Here is an 18,511-nt window from a genome sequence, read left to right as displayed (position 1 = left end):
GCTAGAGTGGGTCTGCGGCATGTGGTGAGGGAACCAACAAGATTAAAAACCTACTTAACCTTGTCCTCACCAATCTACCTGTCGCAAATGCATCTGTCCATGAAAGTATTGATAGGAGTGACCACCGCACAGTCCTTGTGGAGACAAAGTCCCACCTTCACATTCAGGGTACACATCATAGTGTCGTGTGGCACTACGACTGTGCTAAATGGGATCGATGTTGAACATATCTAGCAGCTCAAAACTGGGCATCCGTAAGGCACTGTGGTCCATCAGCAGCAGAACCTGTAACCTCATGGCCCGGCATATCCCCCACTCTACCATTACCATCAAGGCCGGGGACCAACCCTGGTTCAATGAAGAGTGCAGGAGGGCATGCCAGGAGCAGCACTAGGCATATCTAAAATATGAAGTATCAGACTGGTGATGCTACAGCACAGGACTACTTGTATGCCAAACAGTGGAAGCAGCATGCGAAAGGCAGGGCTAAGCGATTCCACAACCAATGGATTAGATATAAGCTCTGCAGTCCTGCCACATCCAGTCATGAATGGTTGTGGATAATTAAAGAACTGACAGGAGGAGGTGGCTCCACAAATATCCCCATCCTCAATGATGAGGGAGCCCAGCACATCAGTGCAAAAGAAAAGGCTGAAAAAGTTGCATCCACCTTCAGCCAGAAGTGCCGAGTGGATGATCCATCTCGGCCTCCTCCTGAAGTCCACAGCATCACAGATGCCAGTCTTCAGTCAATCCGATTCACTACATGTGATATCAAGAAACGGCTGAAGGCACTGGATACTGCAAAGGCTATGGGCGCTGACAATATTCTGGCAATAGTACTGAAGATCTGTGCTCCAGAACTAACTGCACCTCTAGCCAAGCTGTTCCAGTACAGCTACAACACTGGCATCTACCTGGCAATAAGCACATAAAGCAGGACAAATCAAACCCGGCCAATTACCGCCCCATCAGTCTACTCTCGATCATCAGTAAAGTGATGGAAGGGGTCGTCGACAGTGCCATCAAACGGCACGCTGGATTGCGGAGTGTGATATAGCTGAGTTCTTATAGTGAATCATGAACTCAAAGAATCATGTAATCATACTGGAATTGTGTAGAAATGATTTATCTGAGTACTCAGGTTGGATTGTATAACATGAGCTCGTTAAAGATCTGATTCTGTGGTTGTTACAACTGATATTTGTGTAGTCTGGTGCTTAAACTAATGAAATGAAATAGGACAAAGAAAGCAGTCCCAACAGAACACAGCCGTAGGCCTATCAGCCCCTAAGTCTGTTGTTTCATTCAATTTAGTCATGGCTGATCTGTACCTCAAGTCCATTTATCTGCTTTTCCTCCATTGCCCTTGATAATTTAATAACAGCCTATGAATCTTAATATTGAAAATTTTAAGTAATCCAACATCCACAGCCTTATGGAGAGTTTCAGATTATGACTATCCTTTGTGGAGGTTTTTCCTGATTTCATTCCAGAGTGGTCTGACACTAATTTTAAGATTGTGTCCCCTTGTTCTCAAGTTCCAGACCAGAGGACACAGCTTCTCTGTATCTGCTCTATCACATTCCTTTATAATGTTAAAGACCTCAATTATATCTGTCCCTCAACCTTATAAACTCAAACAAATACTAGACAGGTTCAGGTAACCGGTCATGATTTAACCCTTTAAACCCCAGTATAATTCTGGTGAATCTGCACTGTATTCCCTTCAAGGAGTGGAGAACATACAAGTAGTTAGAGAAGCCATAATGAATGGTTAACAAAACATGGAACAGTTCTATGAGGGAAGAAAACCATGGTCTTCATTAGCAACCACGTTAGAGCTATAGATTAGGTGTTAGATGGGAGGATTCATCATCTGAAAACATAGGGAATGGAACCACTTGCAGTTCACAGTAGCCATGTGTGTATGGGTGCTATCAGTAATTCGGTGGCCTCATGCTGCTGCTGCTGGATTTCCAAGGGGAAAAATGGTGATGTTGGCAAACAATGCATCAGGGCCTGCATGGCGTATTTGAGCACGGTATTTTCTGATGTTGCTAAATTCCCATTTGTAGACATGGCTGTCTGGACTAGGGCGGATGTGTGTAGTCTGTGTTTGAAAGAAAACTTATTTACAGACTTTCTTTCTCCTCCCTGTATCAAAAGAGACAGGAATATCCATATTAGGTTTTTAATAAAAAAAGTCTTGCTGTCAACAAACTGGGATAAAGATCCTCCAGGATTAAAAAGCCAAAGCTCAAAAGGAAAAAATGCTCAAAATTGGCACAAATCCAGGGCTGGATTTAGTGCTGGCGGCAGGCATCCTGTCGTCACACCCAAAACCAAGGGGTGAAACTGCTTCGGCGGTCAGCGGAACCCAGAGACACATCTGGACAGCGGCAGCCAATTGGCTGCCATCCCTATTAAGGACGGCTGCCCACCCCCAAGAGTTGCCGGCCAATCAGAGGGGCTCACAGCTCAGCAGCACCACAATGAGCGGTGGTGCTGCGGGGGTTGCACCTGGAGGACAACGTGCATCGATGGGCGTGTGACCTCACAACCAGGTAAGTGAAGTATGTGGGCACTGGCGTTGGGTTGGTTGGTGAGCGCAGGCAGTGCAACTGCTGTGGCGGTAGCCATCGTCACCAGGGCGCCCCTCCTTGGGCCCACTGGGAAGCCACCAGTATTTACCTGGTGGTCTCTCTACAAGGGGGAGGACTCCCCGCCACTGGTTAGATGACAGCAGAGGCAGCAAGAGGCCCTTAATTGGCCACTTAAGGTGGCTCAATTGGGCTCTGGGCGGGAGGGCCATCCAGCATCTTTCTTGCCGCCATCAGAGTGGCGAGGCAACGGGAAGACGACAGGCACCCCGCCTGCTGTCTTCACACACCATCTTGTCAGTCTTCCCGTCTCTCAGCCAGTCCCCAAACAGCTGGAAAAATCCAGCCCCCAGAGTTAAAAGTCCATTTTCATATATACTTTGAACTGAAAGAAAACTGGCATCCCTTCTAAACATCAACTTCTTGAAATTTCAAAACATGTCTCACCTTGATCACTTGTTTTATGTGGGTGAACTATGGCCACAACACATTCCCAGCCAGAACATTGTGTACTACAGCAAAACTAACCTCTTGCTTGTTTTCCTATATTTACATCAGCCAAAAGATCATGATGACCCACAATGGCTGGACATCAATTTCCCAATGATGCATTCCATTCTGACGTTGCCTACCATGGCAACTGGAAAATTTATGTTTTAATTTATCAAAACTAAAAACATGCCACATAACAATCCAGCTTCAGCCTCAAGTATGGTGTCAACTTAGTTCAGTTTGAGCTAAATCTTCACGTTCACAAAACCAGTGTATGTCCAAAAGCAGGCTGTAGTAAAGCCACAGACCTTCAACTTTATTGAGATTAGCATCCAACAAAGCATTCAAGAATTTCTGGGCATGTCGGTCCTCTGATCTTTTCCTGCCTTTGTGTCCACAGCCAGAATAGCATTGCAAAAGTCAATTTGAACAGCACTCATTGGGCTGAATTTTACCAGCCCCCTGACGTCGGGTGTCGTGGCAGGGGGGCCAGAAAATACCTCTGGGAGAGCCCCGCCCCATATTACCTGCAGCAGCAAGGCCTCGTGGCAGCCCCCCCGCCACTCGGTGACGGGAACATATTAAAATATGTCAATGTATTTAAATAAATGAATAAATACTTATCCTGTCACGCCGGCCATCCCGCTGCAATATTGCGCTGGAACTCCCGCGCCTTCAGATCTCCGTTTGGAGATCCGAGGTGGAACACTGGTTGGGAGGGGGGGGGAGCAGTTAAGTTTTCACGGCAGGGGAGGTGGGAAACCATTTTGATTGGTGGAGGGGATGGTGGGAAGGGGTTGAAGGTAAAAAGTTATAAACTTTGCGAGGGAAAGGTTGGGATTGCTAGGTAATTTTTTTTTGGGGGGGGGAAGGGCAATCAATGAAGTGTTTAGTCACGGCGGGGGTGGTGGGAGAGGGGTTTGCAACTTTTATTCAATTTTGCACTTAAATTTTACCTCTCCTTTAACATTAAAAATTTAAACTGAAGGGCTGGAAGCCCTTTAAAAATGGCATCAGCGGCTGTGCAGTGGCGCCGGACGCTGTTGCTGGGAACGGAGCACCCTCCCCCTTCATGTCATTGGGGCTGGGCCAACCGCCACGGTCATATAAATGAGTCGCCGCGCTAAATATCATGGCGGGTTCGAACAAGATCTCGCATGTGTGCCCCGCTGTTTTTGAAGCTCGCTGCCAAGATCAGCGGCGAGCTGGAAAAATCTAGCCCATTATCTTGGCTCATTGGGGCTTGCCTATGTACAATGTGGCAAGAGATCAATGGGCAACATATTATTTTCCTCAATGACTTAAAAACTGCTCTCCTTCTCTAGCTTCTCAAAGATGCATAAGGCACACATTCTTCTCATAATTCAGTTCCCCTCCCTAGCAAATGTAGTTACATTTCATGTCTTACTTTTCACAAATTACTCTTCAGATTAGATGATTTGTTTCTTGGAGAATCATAAGCAGGAACATTTGGCATTCCAAAGCTTAAGAAGCCACCTATTAAAACTTATACAATGGTTATCGTGGCTGCAGCTTTAGCTTTTTCAGATACATAGCTGTTTAATCTGTGTTAGTGAGGACAGGGTCATTGGGTACAACAAAGCTAGGCTGGTCTGGGGAAAAGGACTGGGTCTATACATACTAGTGTTTAGCTGCTTGGTTGGATTTTGTTTGTGTACTTTTTTGTTAATTGAGGTGAAGGATATAGGACTGGGTAATTGAGCACTTACTTTTTCAGGCATCACAGCTCCGATGTTAGCAAGGAGGCTGCAGGGGAACCGGGTAGCAAGTAAAGAACTCAGCAAGACCTGGGATGTGGAGATACTGTCAATCTTAATGGAAGGGCCTTATTCGAATAATATTGGGCTGACTCCCAGCATACAATTGGCCATATTGACTGCCTGGCTTGTGGGTGGGATCAATAGCTGCAGGAGGCTGTAGGCTGGGGACTCATGGAGACTGTTCCCAGCAGTCAATAGGGAGAAAGCAGCTCTGGGCCATGATTAGGGCAGTCATCGGGAAGAGGCTGAGTGATTGGGCCTGTGATTCAGCACTGTGAGAGGCTGAAGGCTGTGGAAGGCTACTCCTCCTAACCCACAAGGATTGCTACAAAGAGCAGATTTTGCACTTTCCTTAGGCAGTCGGCACCTCCTGCCTCGGATCTGCTGCAGGGCATCCAATGTGAGCTTCCGCTGATGTGTAGTTAAGCTCATGTTGCAATGCCAATTATGTCATTGTGGCGTGACTTTTCAATGTTAGTTAGGCCCCACCTGCTTTTGGCAGGATCCACATCGATGGCCTGATTTGTAAGTTTAAAAAAAAAATTTAAATGGCTGGAAAGAGATACGATTGCTCAATCCTGATAATTTATCCCAACTCTCTCCTGTCTGTTTGGGGAAAAAGAGGGGGTTAAAATCAAGGTCCAAGAGTCAGTACCAAAGCAGTCCAAGGTTGGAAATAGATCCAGAGTATTGTTATCTCTACTCTGCCTAACTGTATTTATTGACACCAGATTTTTTACCCCCTCCATTTACCATCTTTTCCTTTGGAAGTATATTGGATTTTAATTAGAAAGCTCCATTAAATTTAAGATTTTTCTTATGACATTAACACACTGTGTAATTAGGAAAAACATATTGGTGTAACGAACAATGCAAGACCAATATCAGATTTGAGTTGCTGGTGGGAATGCCTGCCGTCAACAGGACAGATTCATATCATTAAACCAGCCATCTTCTTTTCTTTGCTGCTTATAACACCATTTGATTGCAGATGATTGCTATCAACTTGATGATGTTTGTTCCAAACATTACACATTGAAGCCTGTTTAAATTCACATGGATTATTCAAGCTAAAAACATGCACTAAACCAAGCTGTACATTGAATCAATCTATTGTGGAAATCAATGTGTGCCTGTTCAATGCGTTTACTGGGAACATTAATTTTAAAATGGCCAGTATTTACTTCTTGAATTTGCTGGATACTCGTCTCTATGATGGGGAACTTCGGAGGAGGCGCATCCACTTCGCAACATTTTCTTCAGGCACTTTTCATCATTTGATGTCAACCTTTTTTTTTTATATTGTCACAGGCCATTTACCTGGACTTACTAAGAAACTTAAATTATAAAACTACATCTCAATACAATTGAAATAAAGGATGACCCAGAACCTGAGAATAAGGCCATTTTCAAAAAGGGTGACTAAATAGACTTAACAAACTTCAGACAATGTAGTTTTCCATCAAAATAATGGAATTGATTGGGAATAAATTTCAACACTACCTACCTTGTAAACAGCAGCCAACATGGAGCAGAAGGTCTGACTTAAGCAATTTCAAGTCATTTTTTAATCTCTGAGAATGTGAGATATTCTAAGTGAATTGTAGAAAACTCTGACGTGGTGTATCCTGACTTCTAAAAAGGCTTCAAGCTATTATTTATGCTCAAAAATAGTACTGTGGACTTAGTTATGAGGAAAGATGGCAGAATCATGGGCTTTTCATTGTGAAAGGAGGTCACCTTACAGAGGTGTATTAGATAGTGTTACGACCAGGTGAGAAATGTGTCCAGGGGTCTTTAGCTGTCTTTACCTGGTCTTAGTGTAACAGAGTTTAATTTTAAACCCACTGTGCTTTGAGCTCCCCTTTTTGTGAATCCTTGTTCACAACATTCCAATTATAAGGCGAAGAAATGAGCACAAACGGGCTTTCTTTGGTTTAAAGAAGAAAGATGAAATTTATTAAACCTTAAACTCTAATATGGTTAACGCCTACGGATATATGACACACCCATGCTAGCGTGCACACACGATCCACACATGCAAACAGGGACAGAAAAGAGAAGGTAAGTAGACAGTTTGAGGCAATATCTCATTACTGTGCTTTGAGCTCACTGTAGTCCTTTTGTAAGTAGTCTTGCTTTTCGTTGGGGCCCAGTAGTCTTCTTAAAACCTTGTTCACGTAGGAAACCTTTGTCTCTGAGTTTCACGTGTTCTGACAAGATTCTGTTCCGTGGGAAGGAGATTGGAAGCAGACAGACAGGAGAGGCTGTAATTCTTGCTTCAGTTCCAGGAGAGATCTTTACTCCATGAGCACATAGCTTTGTCTGTCTTCAAAATCCTTTGCAGGAAGCTCAAATTCTCTGCTACAGTCGGTCATGTGACTAAAACTGGTCTGACCACTTCTATGTATTGGGGAAGCAATTACTGGGTCACCTTTGTTTCAACACTGTCTGTTACTATGCAAAAATGTCTTTCCAGTCAGGGGCTTGCACTTTTAAGTTTTAATGTTCATGTGGCAAAATAATATTTGTCTCAGTTTTGGCAGGTGGGTGGGTTTGCCTGACAATACTAAATGGTGCAGAAAATGTGAATCCAAAAAATTCAAACTAAATCACAAAAATAGGATGGGGACATGGGTTCAAACTACTAAACAACAAATTTAGGACTGATTCAAGAAGATCTAGGTATGGTGGAGAAGATAAAAAAAAACTTGGAATAATTTAACAGTTGGATGGTGGGGGGGGGGGGGGCGGAAATGAGAGGATATTTTGGGATAGTTGAAATCATCATAGAACGAGACAGCACAGAAGGAGACCATTCCACCCATTGCACCTGTGCCAGTCTTTGAAAGAGCTAACAAATTAGTTCCATTCTCTTGCTCTTTCCCCGTAGTTCTCCAGTTTTTCCTTCAAGAATGATCAGATGGCAATCCTCATCTATCTTAATATTGAAACAATAAAGTATGAAAAACATTGGGAAGGGTTAGGAAAGGTTACTCAGCTTTCCACTCTCAAACTTACATTTTAAATCAGTGTAAAATATACCCAGTTCAACATAAATCAGTGTAACCATTCTTCACCAGCTGGCTTTGAAATGCAGCAAACCATATACTGCCATCTTAACTTGGTCCTCCACCAGACCCCGCAACTTTGCATTTATTTTAATCCCTAAAATGTGCCATATCAATGACTGAGATTCATTTCTCCCCCAGTCAGACTGGGTGATTATATACTCTGCCCATCAACTTGAAGAATTCAAGGAAATGAAGGTTGGCTTGAATAAAAAGTTAAGAAGCAAAATAAAATAGTTTGATTTTATTCTGTGCAATAACATCTATTACACTAGTGAATGGAGTAGATTTAAATGGATGTCTGCAGTGGCATATTTTTGATGGCTATTGCAAAGCAATCACACAAGTATATTTTTAAAAATGAGTATTTTTGTTTACCAACTCAGTCTGTATAAGCATTTACTACACCAAAATCACACATGTTTCAGATCTTTGAACAGAATTATGGAACTTTTGACACTTTTCTTACTACATTTTAGAGAAACATATATAGGTCATATGTAGCTTATATAGGAAGTCTAGACTATATACAGGTCAGGTATCCTTAAAATTCTTCTTTTCTGTAAGTTACTATACACTGCGGTTTGAAAATGGCCACAAAAACTGTTAAGAATATCTGTGCTAGGATTCTTCTTCCTTGACACTCTGGACTGCAGCCACCACTAGTGCCCGAGAGAACATATAATTTTAATATAAAAACATTTTCCCCTTTATATTTCATACTTTGTATTATGTATACAGACACAAGCTTGAAACACCAAAAGTTCGATTCTGACCATAATCATTTTGATACATTTTCAATCACGCGAACAGGAATGTATATAGGAAAAGCAATTTTTTTTTTAAATGCAGGAAAGAATATAGTTTACCGCAGGATAGTTTTTGGTTGCATATCTGGCAATGTTATATTGACGTCCTGTGAATCAGTTTTGCAAGTATAAAGCACACACAAATGATTACAAACTGCTGAACGCTAATAAATCTCATCAATATTTTGAACAAAACTGGGGCTAACTTCTCAATAAAATACATTTTTTCACAAATTTAGTTGGAAATACCTTCCTAATCGGGGCTGAGGTCATCCCTTTCAGCCTTCTGCTGTGCTCAACCTTCTTTGGAGGGGACAACAATCCTTAAGCATGCTGCAAACAATATGAAAAGCAAAGACTACAATGGCACAAAGCAATGTCTCTCTCAACATGTGAGCAACTTCTGAAAAATTAAACTTCCAGCTAGCATACAAGTCCATCACTCTACAATGTCTGGTAAATACTTCATCAGCTGAAAGTCTCGCAACTATTGACATGAATTATTTGTGGTTAAAAAAAAAGAACCACTGGCTGAATTAACATTCAATTTATATACAAACCATTTACATCCAAAGCAACTTGTAAAGTACCAAAAAGGTGATTCTTGTATATCAGAAGCATGAATAAATGAAAACAATTTTCAATATATGAATAGCCAAACAAGGAAAACCCACAAAAAAAAAACCACTCAAGGGTCCTCACTTAGCTTTCCAAGAACAGTTAAATCCTCAGCAATCCCCATCTTACATGTGTAGTCATTTTCATTACAAAAAAATATTTAAGTCATTGTGAGCAATAAGAAGACACAGCCAAGCTTATAAAATATTTAAAAGTACTGTAAAACTCAGTGTCGATCAGGTTTTGATTCTTCGTACCTGGAGTCAAGATGTATCAATTCTATAGCTATCTATATTCCGTGTACAAACAATGGATTCCCCCATTCACCATTACACCCATCAGTTATTGATTACGTTCTGATTACTAGTGTGCATATAGACGTATTTCTAAAACATTCTAATTGAAGTTGCTTATTACTTCATCAAACTACTTTAATGAACTTGCAGACAGCCCACTCAATCACAAATCACATACAGCATCCTTAATGCTCAATCTGGTGGATAAAAGATTGGATTCAGTTAAAAAAAAAACTTCCCCACATTCAAAAAAAGAAACATCCCCCACATAGTATTCTCTAACAATCCAATACCACCTAGAGACAAACAAGTATAACAATGCTTTAATCAGCTTGGACTAAACAGGATTAGCAGAAAAGTAGCCAACTCCAGGTAAACCATCTAACTTGAGTTTAGTTTGGTGCCTAGGTCTAGCCATCTTTACCAAATTCTCCATGAAAACAGGTGCATGCCTAATGAAAAATCAAAAATAAAATGTAACCTTTGTTTTTTCTTATAAAAAGCCAGGATACAGACACGTTTTGAAGCTAACTCACTTCAAAGTCCATTTTGTTAGAAAAAGACTATTCATCACATGAAATGTACATATCAATGGGACTTCTCAGAAAAATAAAAATTTAATGGGAAAATCAGGATTTTGTCAGAATCTCTAATCCAAGTGCACTCTGCTACAACTGCCTCAGTGTTGATGGACTGAGATAGGGTAATTTAAAAAAGCAAGGTTTCTCACATCTGATGAGATAAATGTGCTTTTACAATACCTGTGGAATTGAAAATCTTTTGCTTTAAAAAAATTCAGCTATAATCTTCCATATGCTGCTGACGCACGTAACAAAAGATGTATTTAATGAAGTGTGCTAAATTAAAGAAATCTCAGGACAGGGAAAAAATACTTCCTAATAAACACTAAATGTATTGGGTTGTAGAGGACATCTCTTCTATCCAAAATGGTGAACCTACAAAAATTTGTCAGTTGAATGTCGTCACTGTTGAATTGAGTTTTATAAAAATTATTGGGAACAATTAAAGATAAAATTTCATCCAGTTAAGTAAAAAAAAAAATTACTTTCTACAATAATTGTAGAAGTTACAGCTATTATGAACTCTGTTTTAGAATTACTGCATAAAGAATACATACATACAGGTTTGTAAAGCCTCATCAGAAAGAGCACTAAATCCTTTCAGAGAAGTAGATTTGAATATTCCAGATGCTGGGAGACATTTTTATCAACATCAATAATATAATTTATTTTCATGTTCCCTGGGGGTCTCAGATGTTGTTTTGTGGCACACATTACAGAATAACTGTGCACATGTAATAGACTGGAGGTTGAGCAGTATTAATGGAATAGGGTAAAAAACTGGTGCTGCATATTTGTAACAAGGACCCAATATGGTAATGGAAAGATATTTCTACCGAAAATCACACCCAACCAGCCTGACTATTTTGCATTAAGGATAAGGAGATAATTTGCCATTGTTGTTGCTAGGTATCTGGATTGGGCAGTGAAGATTAGGAACATTCTAAACAATAAATCTAACCTTTTTCCCTAAATCAAAGCATAGGCATACCTTGGGTTGGGCTGGATTTAAATTTCAAAAAAGTAAGCCAATACTTTCCTAACCTGGCTTCTCAAATGAATATATTTTTTCTGCTCATTTCCCCACAAGCTATTGTCTAGATTTATAACTTTATCAAATAATTAGGGTTCACCAAGGTGACAAACAGCACACAACAGCGAGTGCATTAACACAGGAGTATATAAAAATAAAACATCACAGAAAATATTACATCCAAGACACAAAAGCACAGCTTCTAAAATGACAACATATCTTCCATCCTGCAATAGAAATAACATACTCGAGTGCACTGAAAGTGCACAAACACAATTTATACCAAGTATAATCTTAAAAACAGAAATGGTTTTTATAGCCACATAAAATGTTTAAAAAAATATTTTTTTCTAATATGTGCTCAGTTTTCTTGACAATCCTTTATCCATCCATATAAAATTACAATACTGTTAGCTTACTGATGATTTCAGTTATGCTCATTCCTTCATGGTACATTCACTTTGTCTTATGCAATGCTGGTAAGTTGAAGTTGGTAGTCATCAGTAGATGGAGCACTACTGCAAATACAATTTGCTTTTCTTTTGCATCTGGTAATTTAGTTATACTTCAGATTTTTTGGCGGATGCATTAGAAACAAGTTCTCAAGTTGGAAAGCACAAGGTAAGTTTTGACATTTTAGAAACAGAAGTCGCCCAAAGAAGTTTAGTCACACTGTAAAGGATAGTGAACTTCCAAAAGGTGCCTGAAATCAGTCTCCATGACAGTGTCACAAAAGCAAGCACAGTCTTTAGTAATTTGCTGGTGTGCTATTTTCTATGAAACAAAGTCACAGCATTCCATCCTGGTATCTTTGAAGAGTGTGAATGTTCTCGTTTTACTTGGTGAGCAGAATTTTGCAAAGTTATGTCATTCACTGTTTGGAAGTCATTTCTGTTTAGTCAACAAGTTCAAAGCTATCTGCATTATCCAAAGCAAGCAGTATCTTATCTTCACACAGCAGCTATTTAGGAATAGCCCTTTGGTATTTACTGTAGAGCTGGTTAATTATTCTACCTAATAGCAGCCTTTCTATTCAGTAAAAATTGTAAACTTTAAATAAAAATAAAGAAAATGTTTTAAGTTACATTTTAAGAGGAAATGGAATGGACTTCTGACAGTAAAAAGCTCACACCTACTACAGGGACCATGGTTAAAGTAACATTAAAAAATTGTACTGAAATCTAGAAGCTCATTAAATATGTTCTTCACATTAAACCACAAAATACTCGACAAAAATGACATATTTCAATCAGACACTGGAGAACAATTATAAGCCTTTCTGTTTACTTTCAGAAACTAAATTTTACCATAGTGACCTTTGGCAACATTAGCAAGTTACTCGAGCATCATTTTCGGGGGGTTTTCTTCCCTTAAGTGCTGGTGTATATTTGCAAAACTGATAAAAGCTATTTCCCTCTCCGTCTCTTCCTGGTTTTAATTTTCTACCTGAATTGTTCAGTACTGGTATCAGGTGCCATACCAATTGCAAGCAGCTCTAAATATAAGCCAAGTATCAGGTTTCTACTCTATGCAACAAGAAATTCTGTAATGCCCGCTTGTTGTTCATTGACATGATTAATAAATTTCCATATTTTCAAGTCACAGCACAAAGAATTCCTCTTCAACCTATGGCGCACATAGAAAGTTCTGTACAATGTTAAGTCTCGGAGTCATAAGTAATTTATAAGTCTTTTTTTTTTTAAAAGCTAATAAATTCCACCTTCATTAAAAAGGGTTTTGGTTAACACAGCTACTTATGCCTCAGCTCCCAACACACTCTGTAAAGCAGTTATTGAGCAATCCCCGTCATGCACTTATCATATTTCATACAGTGGTCAACTGTCAAGCACTATATTGTAACCAATAGCGGCAGGGCCAAAATCAGTCTGCTTGCTTCACACTTTCATGCAGGCAAAATTCCAACCCCCTCAGTCACATCACTATTTTGTAACACAATCCTTCCTATATATTATGAAATGTAAGTTCCAGTCAAGCTTAGGAAGTCCAACCCACAGTGAAATGTACTTTTAGGATTTGCTTCACATTAACATTTTCATGAATAAACTCATCACAAACCCCACAGAAATCTTATAAACATAAACATACCTGAAAGGTTTCACTGATTATAAATACAAGAATATTTCTAAGGTGTCAAAAGGGCTGATACTTTGGCGGCTTTCAGGTTAGACAAGTTGTTTTATCTAATGGATCAAAGAAATGTTTGCAAGCAGTTCTAATAAGAAAAACTCTTGAATAATCATGGCTAATACTGGTGGGCTAGATAAGCAAAGGTTATGCAAGCACCCACAGCAGCAATGCCCAAGACAGTCCGAAGAGAAGGCCATGGGATGTCGAAAAGAGGTTCCACAGTGTTTCCATACAGGTCCACAAAGGCATCCTGTAAAAAAAAAAGGAAATAAATGAAAATTAGTGAAGGAATTTTTCCAGAGTCAATAAGACATTTAAAGTAAAAGCAAAATACTGCGGATGCTGGAAATCTGAAATAAAAACAAGAAATGCTAGAACCACTCAGCAGGTCTGGCAGCATCTGACATAAAGTGGTAGATTAAAACTACCGTGTGCCCCATAGGTTGTCAATACAGCTTCTTATACAAATAACCAGAGGTCACTCTAAAGGCACTCTTCACATGACTTTGGGTCCTGAACCTCAGCTCATAGAACAGAGGCTAATGAAATACCGTACTGGTAGTGAATTAACAACTCGCAGGCAGCAAGTTCAAATTCCACTTTAGTAAATTACGATACTGAATTCAATAAATGTGCTAAGTTGCAGGCTTTGAAAGTTGCTACAATTGCCATGAAAATCCAACTAGTTCACTAATGCCCTACCTGATCTGACATACATTTGACTCTAATCTACACAATGTGGCTGACTTTTGATGATCTTTGAAGTGGCCTAGTTACCAGTTTCATAAAACAATCACTATACCAAAAAAAACAGGAATGGACAATAAATGCAGTTTACCAGTGTCAGATATCTGTAGAACATTTTAAAGATACATCACTGCAGTCTCACATTTAACATGGAGTCAGTTTTTAAATTGATTAATACTTTAATACGGTAAAGCTGAACAAAACAAGGGCAGGGGCTTTGCATTAATCTGTCCTTACAAGCTTCCCAAATCAGTCTTTCCAAATAAATTAAACTTGGAAGATCATAAATATATTTTGATAGAAATCACACAGTAAGAAAATCTTTCAACCAGTAGAGGGCATAGGGGATTCATGATAATACTCCCAATCAGGTTAATGTTCAAATTTTGTATAATTCCATTATATATATTGTATGGTTTATAGTTAAAAACTAACAAGTTTCTTTGTCTCTCCAGTTCTCAATATTTGTGGTGTATAAACACAGAACAGAAAACAATAAGATCTTAAAAATAAATTTCATTCATGTATAAATAAAAGCAGGCAGATGGCAATGTAATGGAAAGGTGAAGACCACGACAGTGTAGGACACCACCAAACATGAAAAGCAAAAAAGAGGTAAACTAGGGAGCACTGAGTAGGTGGCACCACACTTATCATCTTATAAGACTGAAGAGGAAGAAAAGTCTAAGGCCGACAGGAAGTTCCACAGTTCCAAGATTTTGGAAAACAAAAATGCAGAACACTGCGTAATGAGCAAAGTCACCAACTTGCAATTTTCCAGATAAATGGGTAGAATCACAGGATGCAATCCACAAATCATCAGTAAAAATCCTAGAAGGTCCACTAATCCCATGTAGTTAAAAGAAATTTGACTTATTCAGTAACTGAAAACTAAAGGCCCTAATCATAAAATAAATGGAAGCACAGAGTCCCAACAAACACAAATAGTTCATTGTCTGCTGGCTGGTAAGAATCTAATGTGAAATCAGTTCACTCATTCTCTATCAGTTCCTAGCAGGTACAGGCCTACGGCATAGAAAAGTTTCAACAAAACTTCCACTTAGCGAGTATCTCTAACAGTAAAATGTATCAAGGTGCTTATTTAGGACTAATTGGCAATGTCAGGTCTAATTTGTTTGGTACAGGGAAATGGGAAAATGCCACCTGCTGCTGGAGAGAGTTGCCTCTTCTGAAGTTGGAACTGAGGCACATTGTGAAGTAGCATAGAGGAAAGTTTACATGTGACTGGTTCACCTGACCTTGGAGTATATGGACATTGGGTGTCTGAAAGATTCTGTATCCCAGCACCAGAATTCCACATCATGCTGAGCATAAAAGCAATAAAATTCACTAACTTCGACATACAATCGCCGTAAAATAGCAACCTTGTTGACAGGCATTGATTTCAACAGAGTGGGGATATAGAAAATGAAGCGTGTATAAGGTTCATGTATTTCAACTTAGAAGGAACAAGAGAGGTGAGTTCAAAAGATACTGATCATAGCAGCATTGATAAGATATAGAAGAGGGTGTTTGACAGAAAAAGAAAAAAAAGTTTTACAAAGGAAAAAATAGGTTTTCCTCTGAACACTTTTAGAAGTTTTTCTCTTAAAAGCTGATTATTCTGCCATTGTAAAAATGATCCCCTCACCCACCAGACTTCAGGCAGAAATGGTTTTGCAAAGGCAGCTGATTTTTGAACAGGTAAGTAGCAGTAATTTAGAAAAGAGCTCCTTGCCATGATTTTAGGGCTGAATTTTATATGCCCCTTGACGCTGTGAGTCGTGGCAGGGGGCCGGTAAAATTCTGCAGGGTGAGGCCCAGCTCGACCTGCGATGTTGAGAAGGGCCCACCGCATATTACAGCGACCTCGGTGTGGCCCCCCCACCGCCTGTCAGCGGGCCCTTCATCTCCATATGTAAATTGACATTAATAATATTCCAATTAACTTAACTGCAGATGGCGGCCATCCTACACTGATTTTACGGCCTCCGTTCAGCCTCTGTGCACCTTTGGAACTCCACATGGAGTTCTGAGGCGAGAACCTGGTTGGGGGTGGGCGGGGGGAATAAATTTTCAGGTTGGGAGGGGTGGAGGAGCAGGGAAAACAATTTTGATTGGATGTGGAGATGGTGGGAAGGGGTTGAAGGGCAAATGTAAAGAGGTTGGGCTGGATTTGACCTTAGGTGGACAGGAATTCACCACCGATGTGAAAGTCGGTGGTGAACCCGCTTCCGCCTAGCCTGGGGACCCGTCACATATTTTACGGGTCCCCAGGCTTTAAATGTCCTGTGGCGGGACTTCCACTCGCTTGAGGGAGGAGGTCCCGCCTCAGTGAGCTGCCAGCCAATCAGTGGGTCCCAGCCGACGGCATGGACCCTAGAGAGTGGGTAAGTTGGGCATGCCTCACCAGCGCGATCGGTCGTGCCCTGGTGAGGCTAGGGTGGTCGTTTGGGTGGAGGGGGAAGGGGTCTTGTGTCCCGGGGGTGGGTTGGGAGGTAGGGGCGGTCCTCAATTGGGCACCCTGTGCCCAACTGCCATGCCTCCCCCCCCACCCCCCGGGGCGTGGAAAAGCTGGCAACTATTGCTGGGCGGCCTTTCACATCCTTAGCGTGCCCTTTCATGTCCACAGCATGTCCACTTGCCATGGGTAAAATACCCGTGGTGGCGGGCAAGGGCCCTTAAGTGGCTGTTAAGTGGCCACTTAAGGGCTTTGATTGGCCTCGGGCGGGTGGGCTGTTTCCCCCCAACGACCGCCGTAATGTCGACCGGAGGCGGGTAGGCCTCCCGGAGCCTCCCGCTCAATTTTACACCACCACCAAATGACCCACTGGCGTAAAACTCAGCCCGTTGGGTGGGAAAGTGCAGGTTGGCAATTAAGTTTCATCTTTTGCTAATGTCCCGTAAAAAAACATTGGTGGGGGGGGGAGGGAAAGAGGGCAGATGGGAAAGGGCCTTTTATTAAATACTCCTTCACAATATTCCTTTAAAAATGTAAATTTCTCCTAAGGGCTTGCAGCCCTTCAAAAATGGCGCCGGCGCCTGCACGGTGGCGCGGACGCCGTTGCCGGGGACATGGATGCGGCCACCTTACATCATTGGGGGCGGCCATTACACCCCCCCCCCCCCAATTTAAATGAACCCCCATGCGAAATATCACAGGAGCTCGGCGGGAGCCGCAGAACGTGGGCTTGCCGCTGTATTCAAAGGGTACCGCCGCGAAGTGCGCACCCAAATAAAATTCAGACCTATATATCTGTATAATGTTTAAAAACAGCAGTCTGTTTTAATGTAGTGATGTGCATCGGTGCCATAGTGTCCCTTCATCCAATCAGATCACACAGCCAGAGAGAGAAGCCCTTCAGCCTTGACTCATCTGTCAAAAGGTTTGGGTTCAAGACCCACTCAAGAGATTCGATCACATAACCTCGGTTGATATTTCAGTGCAGTAGTGAGTGAATGCTGTATTGTCATGTTAAACTCAGGTCATGTCTGCTCATTCAGGCGAGTGTAAAGATACTATGATACTATTTGAAGAAGAGCAGGGGAGAGTTCTCTTATTATCCTGGCCAACATCTATCCCTCAAAGAACAAAACAAAACTGATTAACTGGTTATATATCTCATTGCTGGTTATGGGACCATGCTGTACAGAAATTGGCCATCATGTTTGCCTGTTTAACAATAATGGCTAACTACACTTCAAGGCTAATTCATTGATCATAAAGTTATTTGGATGTCTTGAAGACATGAAAGACACTACATAAATACAAATTTGTTTTTTCTTTCAACTATGACAGTTCCTCAACCATCCATTGTATAGCCTTAACATAGCACATAATCAACAATAAAATAATAAGACAAAAGAAAATACAATGTCATGCAGGCCCCCTCTGCCAAGAATGAGGCACATTAATTTCGCCACATGGACATTAAATTTCAAAGTGTTGCTGGGAAGAAGAGAAAGCCTAATCCAAGGAATTGCCAGGCCCCTGGACAGAAGGACATTTTTTGCATAGCAACGGACATTGCTTGGAACAAAGGACCAGTTCCTGCTCCCAATACACAGAACAGACAGGGTCAGACCAGTTTAGACACATGAATAACTGGCTGTTGCAGAGTTGGAATGAGAGTTTTAAATTGGAGAAATAGTGTTTGAAGACAGAAAGCTCCTGGCTTCTGGATTGAGAACATCTCTCTCCTGCCTGCTCCCATCTCATTCTCACCAGCTTCGGAATCCAGTGAAGACACATGAACCCCAAGAGAGAAAAGTCTCCTACAATGAACAAGATTTAAGAATACTGGGCCCCAATGAAAAGCAAGAATTACCCAC

General features: G+C 41.0%; 1 protein-coding gene across 1 annotated transcript in view; it reads right to left on the bottom strand.

Annotated features, from left to right (window-relative positions):
* Positions 1-7,648: 7,648 nt before the first annotated feature.
* Positions 7,649-18,511, bottom strand: part of bcl2b (BCL2 apoptosis regulator b) — a 176,246-nt gene continuing 165,383 nt past the window's right edge. Inside the window, exon 2 of the mRNA XM_068058898.1 lies at positions 7,649-13,682. Within this exon, the coding sequence (XP_067914999.1) occupies positions 13,548-13,682 (135 nt within the window). The 3' untranslated portion in view covers positions 7,649-13,547. The remainder of the gene's footprint in view (positions 13,683-18,511) is intronic.

This window comes from Heterodontus francisci, chromosome 2, assembly GCF_036365525.1.
Source record: "Heterodontus francisci isolate sHetFra1 chromosome 2, sHetFra1.hap1, whole genome shotgun sequence".
Taxonomy (NCBI): domain Eukaryota; kingdom Metazoa; phylum Chordata; class Chondrichthyes; order Heterodontiformes; family Heterodontidae; genus Heterodontus; species Heterodontus francisci.
This window is presented reverse-complemented; position numbering and strand designations above follow the sequence as displayed.